This window comes from Blennius ocellaris (genome assembly GCF_963422515.1).
Source record: "Blennius ocellaris genome assembly, chromosome: 21".
Taxonomy (NCBI): Eukaryota; Metazoa; Chordata; class Actinopteri; order Blenniiformes; family Blenniidae; genus Blennius; species Blennius ocellaris.
The window spans coordinates 4,217,014-4,232,180 of NC_137670.1; the positions used below are offsets into that span (position 1 = coordinate 4,217,014).

General features: G+C 41.6%; 1 protein-coding gene across 2 annotated transcripts in view; it reads left to right on the top strand.

Annotated features, from left to right (window-relative positions):
- tanc2b (tetratricopeptide repeat, ankyrin repeat and coiled-coil containing 2b) overlaps nt 1-15,167 on the top strand; it is a 159,636-nt gene that overhangs the window by 29,344 nt on the left and 115,125 nt on the right. For both annotated transcript variants that reach the window (XM_080517324.1, XM_080517325.1), the window contains one exon: nt 12,746-12,850. In XM_080517324.1, the coding sequence (XP_080373450.1) occupies nt 12,784-12,850 (67 nt within the window). In that variant the 5' untranslated portion in view covers nt 12,746-12,783. The remainder of the gene's footprint in view (nt 1-12,745; nt 12,851-15,167) is intronic.

Consider the following 15,167-nt stretch of genomic DNA (forward strand, 5'->3'; position numbering starts at 1 on the left):
TTCTCCCACTAACAACGTTACACTTTGACCTTTGCGTATATTGGAGACACTTTTAAATAGTATCAACTTAATGAAACATTTTTATTGCAAATGCTTTAAACGGAACAGTTTTGTGACATAAGTGAATAATATACCGACTCGCGAACTTAAAAGACATGAAAAAAAGTGTTGAACCTTAAGATCAAGTCTGTTTCGCAAATCTTTATTCTGCTTGGAGACCTCCAAAATGACTCCCAAGGCTTGGAAGCTTTCCATTGATGAACCTCCTGTATCTTTGATTTTTTTTTCCAGTAGAATCTTGTTTCTTCCAAAACTGATGGTATGATCCAATCCTTGCATGTCTGCTGTTGGCTGCGTGAATATTTAAACCTGCTGTGTCCAGGTGGGGCTCCATGATGTGGTCTACTGGACTTTTGCCTCACAGAGATGAAAGGATCTCCAGGTTGAGTTTTAGGTTTTGACGTCTTGCATGTCTTGGTGCATGTTGGGGGTTCGGTTTCCTTCCCACGGGGCCGTGGTGGCTGATCACATGATCTGCTCAGGAAACCTCATAAAGGAGCAAACAAGATGAAAACAGCCTGGGTTAAAAAGAAATGTGTTTAAGATTGATGTGATTGTGAGTACGTGTTCTGATAGACTGCTGACTCTATGTCCCCCTGTTGGATAAAGTCATAGAGACGATGTTCGGCTGGAACGCATTTTTGGGTTCTGCTGTTCTATCAATATCCATTTCTATCCCGCTGACAGAATTTGGCAGCCATGCTGCTCATGAACATAACTCCTTCACTGTGTATGATCTCTACCAAAGAATTCAGGAAACATTTTTTCAATAGATTTACCAGCATTTACACACATTTTAACAAGGCCATCAAAAAAAATCAGTAATACTAAAGAACTGGGTCAGAAGTTACAAATGGAGGACTTTTTCATGACAGTCACATCCTGAAAAACCATACAAGCACACGTCCGAGAGAATCTTACTTCTTTATGTATCACAGGTTTAGGTAGCCAATATAAACATAACGTCGCAGAAATCATTTATTTGTTGTTATACTTTGAGCACAGTAGTGTGATTGACCATCACTTACGGAAGACGGAAAGATCCAAGTCAATATAAGCCACTATTAAAAAGGCAAACCAGGGACTGATGAAGACCACCAGATGCTACGGGCCTCAGCCTATTTAATTCTGAGAATTTAATTTGCCCGGACCGGAGACACTGGCGGATTTTTAAAAGCCTCTATCTCAATGCAAATGTGTACTGCTGCCAAAGTTGATCACCTGCCGTTAGCAGGCTTTTGCCGAATGACCTTCCAGCCGCATGTCACGACTCTATTTGCCCCTTTAAGCCGTCTGTCAAACACGGAACTCTGTCTTCATCATGAGGCTGTGGTCTGTTTGCCTGGGCATTTTTGAGGCGCTTTGATGAATACAAATGAGTGCATCTGAGAGGATTCATGCAAAAGGAAGTATTAAAAAAAACCCAAACCCTTGTGTATTCTACAGGATCAGTGATGCACACGTCGGTGTCAAATGTAAGAAATGGAGATGAAAAGCTATTATTTAGATGAGGTTGAGATTGATCATTTGATCATTACAGCTGCTGGCAGCCCGGGCCTGACGTGGCAGCACATCCGAACGGCCAGCAGGTGTAGCAGTGAGGTTTACGAACGGCGAGAGATGACAGGAGGCAGCCGTTGTCGTGTAAAGCCAAACGTCACCACGTGAGATTTTGTGTGATTCCACTGAGATTTGCCTCGACTCGTCCTCCAGCGTCACCCCGTTCAGTGAGAGGTTTCAATGAGCCGCTCATCCGCGCAGCCTCGTGTCGGATCTATTGTTCACAGCAGCAGCCAGACGAGAGCAAGGGAGCATTAAAGTAGCACGTTCACAACATATTAAAATCAGAGCGCTGCCGCTGTTGTCATTTTCAATGTCTGCGGGGAGAAGTACTTTTTCATTAATCACTGACAGAGGCCTACTTCTGCGCCGTGTGCCGTAGAAAAGATTACAAAGACGTTCAGCTGAACTTTCAGAGAAAGTGTGGTCATCCAGCTCGGTGAGAATAAATGGGTTATGTGATTTATTTCTCTCCTCGGTCTGGCTGGGGGGATTTTCTACACCTGAATATGTGGCTAACAGTGTTTCAATCCCATTATTCGGCCTTGCCCAGACATCTTCCAAAACAAACAAGGGAAAATAAAAAGCAATGAATAATGTTCCCTTACATTTGGCTCCCTTTGACTTTAATCAAGGTTGACATGTTATTTCAGTCGCTTCCTTTGAATGGATTTAAATGGGGGGGGGGGAACAAGAGGTCTTGGCTCACTTGATTATGAACCTTAGTGACAGTTAGCCTGTGTGGAGTGACTTTGGTTTCCCATGAAACAGCTGGACCATGTGATAATTAAAATGTATGGGAGATTTCAGTATGTATGAGGAGAAACGTGATGAGAAAATACAACTTCCAAGTCCTCTGACTTCAACTTGGACCCGAGGCTTCTCCGTTAACTAGTGAACGTGTTGCTGTAAATGTTTTTGGGAACCTGAAACTGAGGCCAGATGTTGTCTTTGCTCTTTAGCACTGAGCTCTTGCAGGTCGAGGTCACAGGTCGAAAGACGGATCGTGTATCAGTGGAGTGCGGAGCGCTTCGGGGTGTCTGCAAGACACGACAGCCTGGGGGGAAGGGTTTGGAAGTAGATGGTCTTAAAATCTCTGAAATGATTGAATTCAATCAGCTAGGATGGGAAGACTTCCTCTTCTCTGCTGCAGAACATCATTTTTTACAAATGACAACTCAAAAACTTAGAAAAAAGTAAATGTCCCCAATAACTTAGGTACATTTCTTTCGTAGTTCATGTCAAATAAGAAATATTTCCAATGAAATGCTAACTCATTAAAATGCTATGTTCCGGCCAAACATCTATTGATCAATACTGAGTCTGGTTCTTTGGTGGTGAGTGTTTGCTGGATTGAGTTCAGTCCTTCTTGTTTAAATCTGCATCTTTAATCTGCTGCAAGACGCTGAAGTCGGTAAGGTTTGTTGGCTTATAAATGGACATTGGACCACAACATTCATTGTTATAAACTGCCGGACTCAAGAGTGACTCAATATGCTTTAAAAGTGACTGTGGGCTTCATTAATTTCTAATCGGTGATTGTCGAAACTTTATTAGATTGCAATTTAGGGTAGGTGATGATGGAAGCTTTAAAATCTGTGTATCGAGGTGGAAAGCAGGGGTGTGTTTTATGAATCCTCTCTCCGAGACACAGTTACTGTTGTCGGCTGGGCGTTGTGGGACTGATAACCTAAAGACACATGTTGGAAACCTGCAAGAAGCAATTTTGGTTAATGAAATGTTGTTCGTTTTTTGGGTCTTCTGCTAAAAAAAAAATCACCAGTAGATTATATTTTGCCAGCAGTTTAAATGTCTCCATTCAGACACGGGCTAAGTTGCAACAACAAATCATTGTGAATTTGATGCAGTTTTGATTTGTGCCGTGACTGCCTCATACGCCATGCTAACAGCACCCGGGGCTCCCGGGCATTTACTCTTTGCAGCTGTAATTTCTCCCCGAAACGAAGCTGAAATTTTTGAAATTGATGGTCTGAAACCATACGAGAGACTGCCATCTTTTCCTGGTAATTTTAATAAAAAACTGTTCCACTCTTGTGGCCAAGATGCAATTTTCAGGAAGGGATGGTAGGAATAACCTCCCTTTCTGTCCCATGTATCCCACCCTTCTGTTTTATTACTTTCCTTCTGCAGGAAATAGATGCATTTTATCCTGCCTGCATTGTGATTAACGGTACTTAATCACCAGACCAGGCAGAACACGTCAAATAAGTGTCATTTAAAAAAATAAAAAATAACTTTGTTCATCTATCACAATGTGAGAGTGAGAAGCATGCAATTACCTTCAAACTCGCACGGCATACCATTTGCTTTACACCAAGTCGTAAAATTGAACTGAAATCAGATTTTCCAGGTATAATTGTTGCAAACAGAAGATCTGTGGCTTATAAACATGGGACGCTTTTTCCTCAAACATCTATCAACACACAGTTTATTAAAGCAGTTCTGCATTGTTCATATTTCTTGCATTAAACTGCTGAAATCTGACGTTTTAAATCTTTAAACTTTCATTTTTATACATCCCCCAACAGTAGTGTAGAAATCCCCCGACTTCCTCCATTTTTACGGAGACCGAGCTGGACCGTTTTTTCAAAAGTTGCATTCCCCCGTTTCCACAAAGCGTTTTTAAAAAAAGTTGTATTTTCTGCAGCTCTGAGCACCGTTGTCTTGTAAATGGACCCCCAAAATGCTACGAAACCTTTCACTTGAAAACATTGTCATGTAAACGGTACTTTAACTTAATTGGGTGACAGGTGACCAATGCAAACACAGACACATTCTAAACTAAAGGCCATTTTAGCCCTCAATTACCCTGAAACCTGCAGGAGTTCAGTTTATATAATAGATATTGGCGCACAGGGACGCCAACATTGTGCTAAAGTAGTTTAAGTGAGAGCGGATTGACGCATTAAGCTTTCAGATTTTCCTCCTCGAAGCAGACTCAGCTGTGACTGATCTGTGTCTTGTGTGGTTCATCATGATACAGACATCCACACCTTCCCCTGCAGCAAAGAGGAACAGGACATTCATTTAGATTAATAAATAATCTATCGCAAGGCAGGAGTGAAATTTAGTTACCAGCTCCCGTAAGTGGTTTCTGCATTGCCTTGTGCAACTCTCAACCTTGTGAGCCGGGCCCTGACACTTCCCCTTATTGATATCAGTGTGATTTATGGAGCTCGGCTCCCCCGGCCATCCTCAAACTGGAGATGGGAGTATGATTTATCCCTGTCTGATGCTGCAGGGTGTCTACTGTTGGCTAGATAAGGGAGGAGGCTGCGACTGGACAAGCTTTGAACTCCACTCCTCTTCTTTTTGAAAATCCTTTCTCGGTGTGAGTCGCTCCTCTCCCGTGTTTAGAAATGCACCTCTGCAGCAGGATTTTCTTTTAATGAACGGCTCCATCTGCTCCTGAGCTCCTCCGTTCTGACCGGACACTTGAAAGCAGGTGGAGGAAATCTATGGATCCGAGGATGACTCAGCTTCGATTGCACCGCTATTACGAGATAAATATTCTGAAAGTGTGCCTCAGCTTCCCGTCTTCTTATTTGATTAAGGTTTGACATTTATGTTCCCCGGTCTGACTGCTGTATTGTACTGTAATTGCGAGAAGAAAAGTTGTGTCCCTCAGAGGGCAGTGGCCATTTGTCTCTCACAATCTGTTGATGCTTCACTGTGCTTTAGCCATTAAAGGATTTTTATTTTTGCCCCTGTGAAATTGATCTGTTTCTTTCTTTGGGGAGCCCTAATTACCCATTTCAAGACAGATTCTTGTCCCTTTTTTTTTTTAAGAGGAGGATTGTTATTTAATACCACTGTTTTGCATTGGATGGCACCTGTGAGTCAACCAGTTTAACCTCCACAAATTGAGGCAGTTTGCTGTGAGTTGACTGCTTTCTGGACCAGCACTACACAATACAAAGTGTTGTGGTACAACTTAGTTAGGGGTGTGCGATATGGTAATAATATATCCAGATTTTTTTGTAATAAAGTCCCGGTTTTCTCTCATTTCTTTTTTACGTCGATTTTTTCTGATCAGTACAACAAAACCATTTCCTAATGTAAAACATAGCCCTCACAGGAAAAAAAACAATGCTACAACTTAGGCCAAAGAACCTTTCTGAACATATTTTCATTTGTATAAGTTGTGCAATTTTGCCAACATGTGCAAATAACAAACCTATCAAAAGCTAACAACAGTCTGACTAAGTGCACTCTTGCAACATAAAAGCTAAATTGAGCCTGCATACCGATAAACCAAAGATAGTTAACCAATAATACAGTAACAGTAGTAAAATAGAATAATTTTGCCAGTCCAAAAAGGAGTGGGAAGAAACATAACTTATTAAATCCATCCCCTTCTCCATATATATTAGCCCTATTATATTCAGGCTAATTATCTATTGAAAAGGTATGAATAAATTGCCTGTATTTGGAAATAATATAATTGAATATACAAATTTACAATTATGATTATGGATTGATATTAATCAAAACATAACAGGATGTCCGCTATTTTTGGGATTGTTATCTGTTGTTTACATTAATAAGCAGACCAACTGACAGTTTAGCTGACAACTCTTTGCAGTCTTTCAAGAAACTGTTTTTCCTCATATTCTTATTTATTTTTGTAAGTTTTCAAACTTAAAAATCTTATGAAAGGTTTTGATTTTACTTCAAAATGCACTCAAAGATTTGTTGTTCACTGGTGTGCTCTGAGGAGTTTCCTTTCATTCCGGATAAACCCTCTCCCTTCTCAGTGCATGCGGTAACTTCTCTTTTTTAAGTAATCACAGTAAAAGCACTCCCCTGAGAAACATGTGTCCTCTATAATTCTATCATTGTGTCCCGGTGGTTTTCCCCTTCGACGAAGTTTAATTTAGAGGCTGGGGTAACATGATATAAATCCTATTGGATGCCCTGAAACGCTGGCCTTTGCCATCACCGGACCCATTAAAGGGCACTTTATTGATTGTAAATAAGCTTTGTAATTAATGGAGGGTCACAGCCGTTCTCGGAAGGGGGGGGGAGTCTGCACCTGCTCCCAGCTGGATTCCTTAAAAAATTTAGATGGTGCTGGCTGATTAAAAATGTAATTCATTATATAAGAAGGCTGCGGTATGAAAGAGCCAAGTTAATCCTCTAATAAAGATAACTCCGGTTCCTCCACATTATGCCATGACGAAGCAATTCTCCCAGCAAGGCTTATAGCAGAACCTCCATATTTAATGACCGGGGCGAGTAATGCAGAGCCGAGTTGAGAGCCTTTCACACAGGTAAGCCGTCAGGCTGGAAAGGCGCATTCGGGACCTGTTTTGCAGGGTGTTAATTTGGCCTTTTTCGTGAGCTGCGCCTACAAAATAAACCGAGAGGCGTTTGTGCTTTATTTGGCGCTGCTTTGGGGTGACCAGAGCAGATCAAAGTGGCTGGTGAATGTGCCTTTAAGTGGGCTTTTTTTTTTTTTTTTTTTTCTCTCCACACACAAGGAGGAGCATTACGCTCGGGCTGTCGGAGATCCTGAGATGGGCTGCATCCGCTTACGCACATTATCTGTGAGAGCATGCTGCTTCTTGGCTTCCCTTCACAAAGGCCGGTACACAGGGTCAGAGAGAGTGGGTATGAGAGATGTGTATGCTTACACCCTCAGATGAGGCATTGCTTCAGCTTTGTATATGGCTGCATTTCTTTCCTTTCCGTCTCTCTCTCTCTCTCTCTCCTCCTCTCCGGCGACCTGTGAGTCTCTGTGTGTGCCTACTCGGTATCCTGTCCTCCCAAGATTTCAAACGGCGATCGCCCCTTTTTTAGAAGCAGCCTGCAATATCTCGCTGTTGTCGTGCCTGGTCTGCTCACTGTTGCACATATGGAAGCACGTTTACTCGGCGAGATTGTTAAGTTCCTCCGTATTTCATCCCCTTTCCTTTTCAAAGGCCCCCACGGAGGGCCGGCATGAAGTTATAGTGGGTACTTACTGAGTCATGGCTTTTTAAGATTTTGATTTAGTATTATAATCACAGAATGCCTTCTGGCCCGCAGGCTAAGCGAGCCGGGCATAATAAGCTGCTCTCGGCTCATATTTTATGCCGAGGTGAGGCTGTGGTGAGCGGCGCTGATGCTCTCGTCGATGCCCCGGCTGTATCTCTGGAGATGAACATGAACGCTGATGGGCCTGACCTGTTGCCACCGCACACTCCGGGATCGCTGTCGACATCCTGTCGTGAGAACGCACACGAGCCGGAGAGCGGCCTACATGGCGTGACATGATTAACCCGCCGCCGCGCTTCAATAGGGAACAATACTTTTTTTCAACCACGGCCACTAGAGGCTGGCACTTGGAATTTGAGTATTGGATCTTTGACTTAAAGGAGTCTGTGAAGTGACACTGAAGAAAACAAGCACATTTTAAGGCTGTTTCTTTCAAAATAAGACAACATCTTTATTGTTTCACCTTTTTAATCTATTAGTGGCATCGTTATATAGTTACTTAACACAACGCATGTATCAATAACGGCAAAACAGTTGTTAATATATAGTAGTTAAGTTTTCTGTTGATGTACATATATTTATACACCTAGACCAGATTATCTGGGCAGAATTTAACCAGTGTGCTACTTTGCACATGTTCTATTATATGTAATTTGCGTTTAATATATTTAATAGATTCAGGTGAGATTGTTCATGCGAATCCCCCCCCCCCCCCCCCCCCCTTCCTTATTTGTGTGTTGTTTTCTTTTGTTAATGGTAATTAATAGTGTGGAAAAAGGCTTTTAATTAATACTTGGATGGTACAAACGAGGGATTATTCCAGCCAGCCCACAAAGTGATGCAGTGTGTCAGCGTTCCGTCACCTTGAAGCAGCTCTGCTGCATTTGATGTGACTAACGCTTTTCATCTCTCCCTCCGGTAGGTGGAGGGATCAGTGGTGTCACAGGATCATAAAGCGGATGTAATGATTGCCACGACTCGGCTGGCTTTTAACACGCACTTTCCCACCGCTCACGGCTTCGACGCAAATTGTGGAATACTCGTATAAGTACTTATGCTCTTTACTAAAGTAGAAGCAATAACTAACAGTAAGAAGTTACAGATCTGGAATTTATTTAACCCTCTATATGCCCCACAGTGGTGGCGTTAAATACAATGTTAAATGTGTTCAGGATAAATGCATTATTTGGATGCTGGGATTAGATTGCTTGCTTTGTTAATTTAAGACTGTGCTGTTTATGCTATTATAAGCTGATACCAGCAGAAATGGCTCCTATATCAATAATAAATGCCACCATGTTTCACATATTCAACCATTTCTGCAACTCAAAGAAAATACAGGGATGCACATTTCGGCTTATATGGTCATGCACCCAATATAGGGTAAAGTATGAAAATGAAAGATAATTTTTTTAATTCAGTGACGCACAACTGGGGGTGAAACTATTCTTTGGAAAACCAATTTGTTTAGACTCACCAGTTAATACGAAATTTTAAGCAAGTAAGGAGTAGAAGTTACAATCAATTATGTGCAATTGTTGGGACAGAAAACAAAAATGCTTCAACGCTGATAGAAGTAAAAATCTACTTCAGTATGTTGGCCAGGGCTCCCTTGAAAAAGAGATCCTTCAAGCTCAATGGGACTCACCTGATTAAATAAAGGTTAAATAAAAACATTAAAAAAAGATGTAGTAGTTGCACTTTGTTGCTTCCTGCCTCTGAGGCTAAATGGAATCAGTCACCCTCATTACAAATGTAAAGCTGGCCTTGGAAATAATAAAACAATGTGAAGGATTGTGAGAAAATGAGGTGAAAAGGTTTTTTCTAATCATTAGCTATTAGTGCCATTATTAACCAAAAATCTCTCTGTGTCAAATACTTCAATACAGCTACTGAGGCACTTAGCACATTTCAATTATGAATAAAGATTAAAATTCACCTTTGGCATGGCAAAATGGTGATAGCGCTTTATTAAACAAATTATTAAATGTTCTGCCCTTTTTGTGGTGCATTTAATTTTGCTCAGAAGCACTAAATCATATGAACTTCGGATCTATTGAGTGAACATTTGCCTCTAGCTGGAGTTAACTGGCTGCCAAAGACAATCGTATCAGTTGCTAATAACATGTTTGCGAAACTGAATTAGGATGTGAGCCGAATGCTACGGAAGCGCACGTCAGACGTTCCTCGGAGACACGGACTCGCATCATGCTTCGTTTCTTCACTTTGACAGTCTGTCCCAGCGGCTGGGAGACACACCAGGTCCAAAATAATCCTAGTTTTTGTCGGTGATCCTTTGAAACGAGTGGATTATTATTATTAAACCCTGCAGTGGAAAACGGACTGGGAGATTTGAGCTCACATCAAAAGATGTGATGTGAAAAAAATGCCACAAATCTCATTTGTATTGGCCTCGAGCTGCTTGGAGAATTCTGCATTTCTGTTATTGTTGTTATTGATGTGGAGTTTGATGCACAGTCATATCACTGCGGCTAATATCTGGGCTTTTTTGGTGTGCAAGATGTTTATTAACGGAATTGTTAGATTATAGAAGAAATTGCGCATACTGTGTAAAACGTAGTGAGAACTAGTGAATTTTGGCTGGCTGTCATCAAAACGATGTCCGGTCTCGCTATGTGAGTATGATTGAACGCCACAACTGCAGAGGATCAAACTTTGGGGGATTAAAGCTTATCTCACCTGGTGGGCCCGCTGTTCGATTAGATGGGGGGCTGATAATCTACTGGGATCACACCGTTTGGCCGCGTTTATGCAACATCGATTTCAAGTGAAAACGCAAAACTTGTCACACAGTAACGGCGCCTGGAGACACTGAAAACCACTTGATGAAAACCGCTCCCAAGGTGGAACTAATTGGGAATGCTCCGATTCCCTGTAAGTAGTGGAAAAAATGCACTTCTTTGAAATCGCTTTGGCTCAGTACCTCTCGGCGTGCTTTTACTTTGAAACGTTGTCACGGGGTCTAGCTCATTTACTAATTTAAGACGGTCGCCAATCAAGTCAATTCTGCTTCTGATTATGAAAAGGCGCAAAACGTCCGATACATTCAAACCAATATATGATATTGCCTGTGCTTTTATGGATGTGGAGAAGAAGAAGTGTGCCTGGTCAGCAAAAAACGACGCATTTTTAAGTTGATTGTCATGCTTTTTTAGATTACATTTGCACACCCTTCAGAAGATGTGGAGCCAGCCAGTTTGTGTTGTCAGGTGACCCCATTTGGTCGAAAAATAATTTGTGTATACATTTTTAGAAGAATATCCACCAATTTGAAAAAAGAATCACAAGTGCAGATGTAGCATCTGTGTTTTCTCAGTTTTGGTAGCTATAGTGGTTTTCGTAAGTTTTTTCCTGGTAAATCTGTCTTTGTTTCTATATTTATATCGTTTATAAGCATATAATTTGTGCTTTATTCCTTCGCACCTGTTCTAAACTGACAATTGGTGTCTGCCTGAGCTCCATTCAGTTTTCAGTCATGCTGAGATATCCGAGAAGAACTCAGAATAACCTTCAGTATGCAGACTCTCAGTCCTGCTTCGCTTCTGTTTATTTGTGGTGAAAAGATAATAATAATAATATCTATATTAATCAATAAAGCTAAAGATAGGCGCCGTGTGGCTCGTTTTCCTCCCACCTGACTATCATATCATGAGCTGCCTGTCTGTCGTCGTCGTCTCCCTCGTGTCCTTCATGATGTTAGAAGCAGCATTATGAACCTGAAAGCCTTTAGACTCCCTCTCAAGGCCGCTGGGGGATTGTGAAAAAATTACTTAAGCACGGTTGGAGGAAAGCAGGCGGGGGGGTTTTTGAGAGCTTTTTCATGTCCTCATCTTTGAGATTTTTTTTTTTTTTTTTGTGCATGTGTTTTTTTTTTGTTTGGGTTTACAGTCTGCTCCTCAGCTGGAGCTGCTCTGTGGGGCTTTGCTGAGTCACTCCCATCTAATGGAGAACATCTGCTGCCATGCCTTTTAACACCCGGCCTCACAGCGGACATATTTTTGCCTTTTTAGGGGTGGGGGGGAGCCGACCAGTGGAAAAACAAGGGAAGGGGGGTGGGGGGGATTAACTGGATTGAGCAAAGTGCTTTCCCAAAATGTGGATGGTGTTGGGGGATGAAGCAGGTGTGCATCCTGTTGCTTGATACTAACAAGTATGTGGATAATTAAATCAGCTGGGTTTTTTTGGTCTATTGTTCTATAATACGATCCAGAAGAGCGTCATATGTACCATGTATCGCCTTTCCACTCTTGGACTCATGCACAACAGCTTTGTCGGTTAGCTTTCTTAAATAATTAATAGACTTTGTTTTTGTCTGAGTGTGCATACTGAGCATATATAAGAGTCCATCCATCCATCCACCTTGCCAAATATCTTCAATATCCTACGTGAAAAATAATACAAGTTTTGTTGAGAAATTGCTGCAGATAAAATTATTGTTTATTAGTTGTTGTTTTTTTTAATGCAAAGGTACTCCAGAAAGTTCATCAGTAATGATTTTCAGTAGTGATTTTCATTTTACAATGAGCCACAAGTATTTTCAACTTGCATCCTATACTTTGGTAGTTTTCATTCTGGTTGACCTTTCATTGGTTATTATTCACTTAGGGCCTGTTTACACAGCAGTAACTTCACACACACAAACAAAGGATGCAGTTTCACTGGAAACGTTGTCATGTAAACGGGCCTGATGTTCTTTCCCAGTAAACAATGTTTTAAGGTACAGCAACATTTCCTTTTCAGGTGTTTTTCCCTCTGTCCATCAATGCATCTTTCTTATCAACCATTATATAGTCCAATCAAACTGAAATATTTCAACAAGAAGTCAAGGCGCTCCTACTTCCTTCTATTCTTTCCAAATTACAGGGAAGCGTTTGATCTCACACTTTGATGGCGTTGATAAGATCGAGACTTCATGATTCATGACGTTCTGCACCACTTTATTAAAGTCCATTAACTTCTTTCTTCATTCTCAGAATTAAATTTTTACTTACCTCCCAGATAAAGCTTTTAAATGTAACTGTTAACAGTGTCATGGCAGACAGCTGGTTTTTCTGCAAGCGCCCTCAGAGATATTAATGTTTGCCATCTTTTCTTTCTCCAACAGATTTCTCTGTAGTGGAGTCCAGGATATCTGCTGCAGTCATGTTCAGGAACAGCTTGAAGATGCTGCTGACGGGGGGGAAGGCCAACCGCAAGAGTCGCAGCAGTGGTGAGTCTGTCTCGTGATGCGAGCCACAATCAATGACGCATCTGCCTCTCAGCACACAGGAGGTGTTGGCTGCTTGTCTGGAGGGATTTTAGGTAGCAGGCGGTTCGGTTCAGAAGATGAAATGTGTTTTTGGTTCTTCAAAGCAGCGGCTGAAGAGACCCTCGTCCATTTTTTCTTCTTAATCATGTTATTCTTCTACAGCAGTACAACCACACTGTCGCTGATAATATTTTGTATACACTTGATTTTTGCTGCCCAGAAACATGATTTTTTATTTTTTTTTAATTTGAAGACAGTAGCATCTAAGACAACTATTTAGTGAAAATTGATCTGTAATATCTGCTCATTTTCTCCAAATTTTTTTTTGTTGGTTAGTTCTCTTTGCCTCGTCATGACCTGCCCTACTCTGCCTCTGACTGCCTTCATGTTGCATGTTAAAGATTGACATTACTCAATCAAATCCATGAACTCTGGGTGGATCATGGCTTCATTGTCCTCGGTAAACATATCTGGCTCATAGATGCTGCTTCGTGATGCATAATGGGGGATTTGGAAGTGGGTGTATGCAACGCGGACTGAAAAATAAGCCCCTGGACTTCACCACTGGCCCAAAATATGCAAACATAGCGACTGTTAGATGCTTTTATGATGTTTATTCTTCCACAGAGGTTTCATAGCAATGCTGGATTATATGCTCCAGTGAGATTACTGTGGATGTGTCTTTGTGTTGGAGTCCACATGTTTGAAAGGGGTTTTGGTTTGCTTCTTGTGTGCCTCCAAACAAGTTGTCATTTCATTAATTTATGATTGAGCACACAATAGTTGCTCCAAGGGGATTCTCCTATGGAGGCAATGCAACAAATTGTATTAAATACTGTTGGATTTGCGAGCTGACAGCTCATCATCACTTATTAATTATTTAAAACTGCTGCAAAAATCTCGCTCCACATTCTGTGTGAACTTAACACAGGATGTGGAGTGAGATTTGTGAAAAAAATTCACAAAGTCTGACTGTTTTTGAGTAAAAGTGCATCTGAGCTCAATTGGAGGCGAACCAAGACCCGTCTCAGAAGGTATTGGTACACATCAGGAGTCATCCACACTTCCAGCAACGGCGCAATCAAACCTGTTTTATAGTGTATTGTTCTCTGCACACACGTCTGTGTAGTTTCATTACCAAAACGAGCAACAGCGCCCCCCCGTGGCCCGGCATACTAACTACATCTTTGTCCGTGTGTCTACTGCTGCAGTGTAAAACGCACCCCTTTATTTTCCCGGGATTAGGTTTTTGTCACGTGGCCTCAGTTGTCCCCGATTAACTCCGTGATGTTGAGATGAGATGAGGACTCTGTGGGGTTCATGCCATCTGTTGTCGCACTTCTTGCCCTTCTCCTGGCTGAAGATAATCCTTAAGACTCTTGGCTGCTGAGACCTTCCAGACAGTGCTGCATAATTTATAGAAGCATGTTAAAAAGCTTAACGGTAGTGTAGATCCTAACCGAATCCTTGGAAATCGACTGTAGTTTTTAACCTCAAAAACACATTGATTTAGGTTTGGGTTTTTTTTTGTTTCAGAAAAGTTTCATGTTTACAGAGCAACGTTTAAATAACTGCAGCATGATCTGGAGCATGTTTTCCGCCAGTGTTGTTGTTGTTGTTAAGGGACTTTGTGTGTAAACAACAAAGGTTTTGCCTTCTCACTTGAAAACGTTGTTGTGTAAACAAAGTCCCTCTGAAATGGACTCCATGTTTCTTTCCCACCCGCCTGGTACAAATCTCACGATTGGCTTCTTGCTGTAAGTTTGCTTCACTGCTGTTTCCTCCTTTGTCTTAACAGACAGAGACCCTGCTGTCTTAATGATTGCTGCCTGCGCTGTGTTATCAGAGCTGTAATGAAAGCACAGTGTTAATTTACCTGTTATGCAAACACATTACTTCCTTCAACTGTTCACAGGAAGAGGCATTTAAAGCAGATCCTCACAACCAATTCTAACATAGTTCCTACTGATGAATCCTCCTGTTTTTTTTTGCTTTTACCGTTCGTGTATTTATGTGTGGAGCGGTGAGACCAAGCAGTGGTGCATGACTAGAGTCCCCTCCGGTGTTTTGATATCTGTTGCTGTCACTTTGCTCGGATCCACTCATCCCTGCAGACGAGTGGTGCTCTTACAATCTGTTTCCTTCGCTGCAACATCTGTATCCCCAAGTTTCCGGCAGCTTGCAGCACGTGTGCGTCTGCTGTAACAGAAACGCACCTGCACTGACACCAATGCGACTTTTAAATTGTATTTAAACACATAAACTTGTTTAAAAAAGA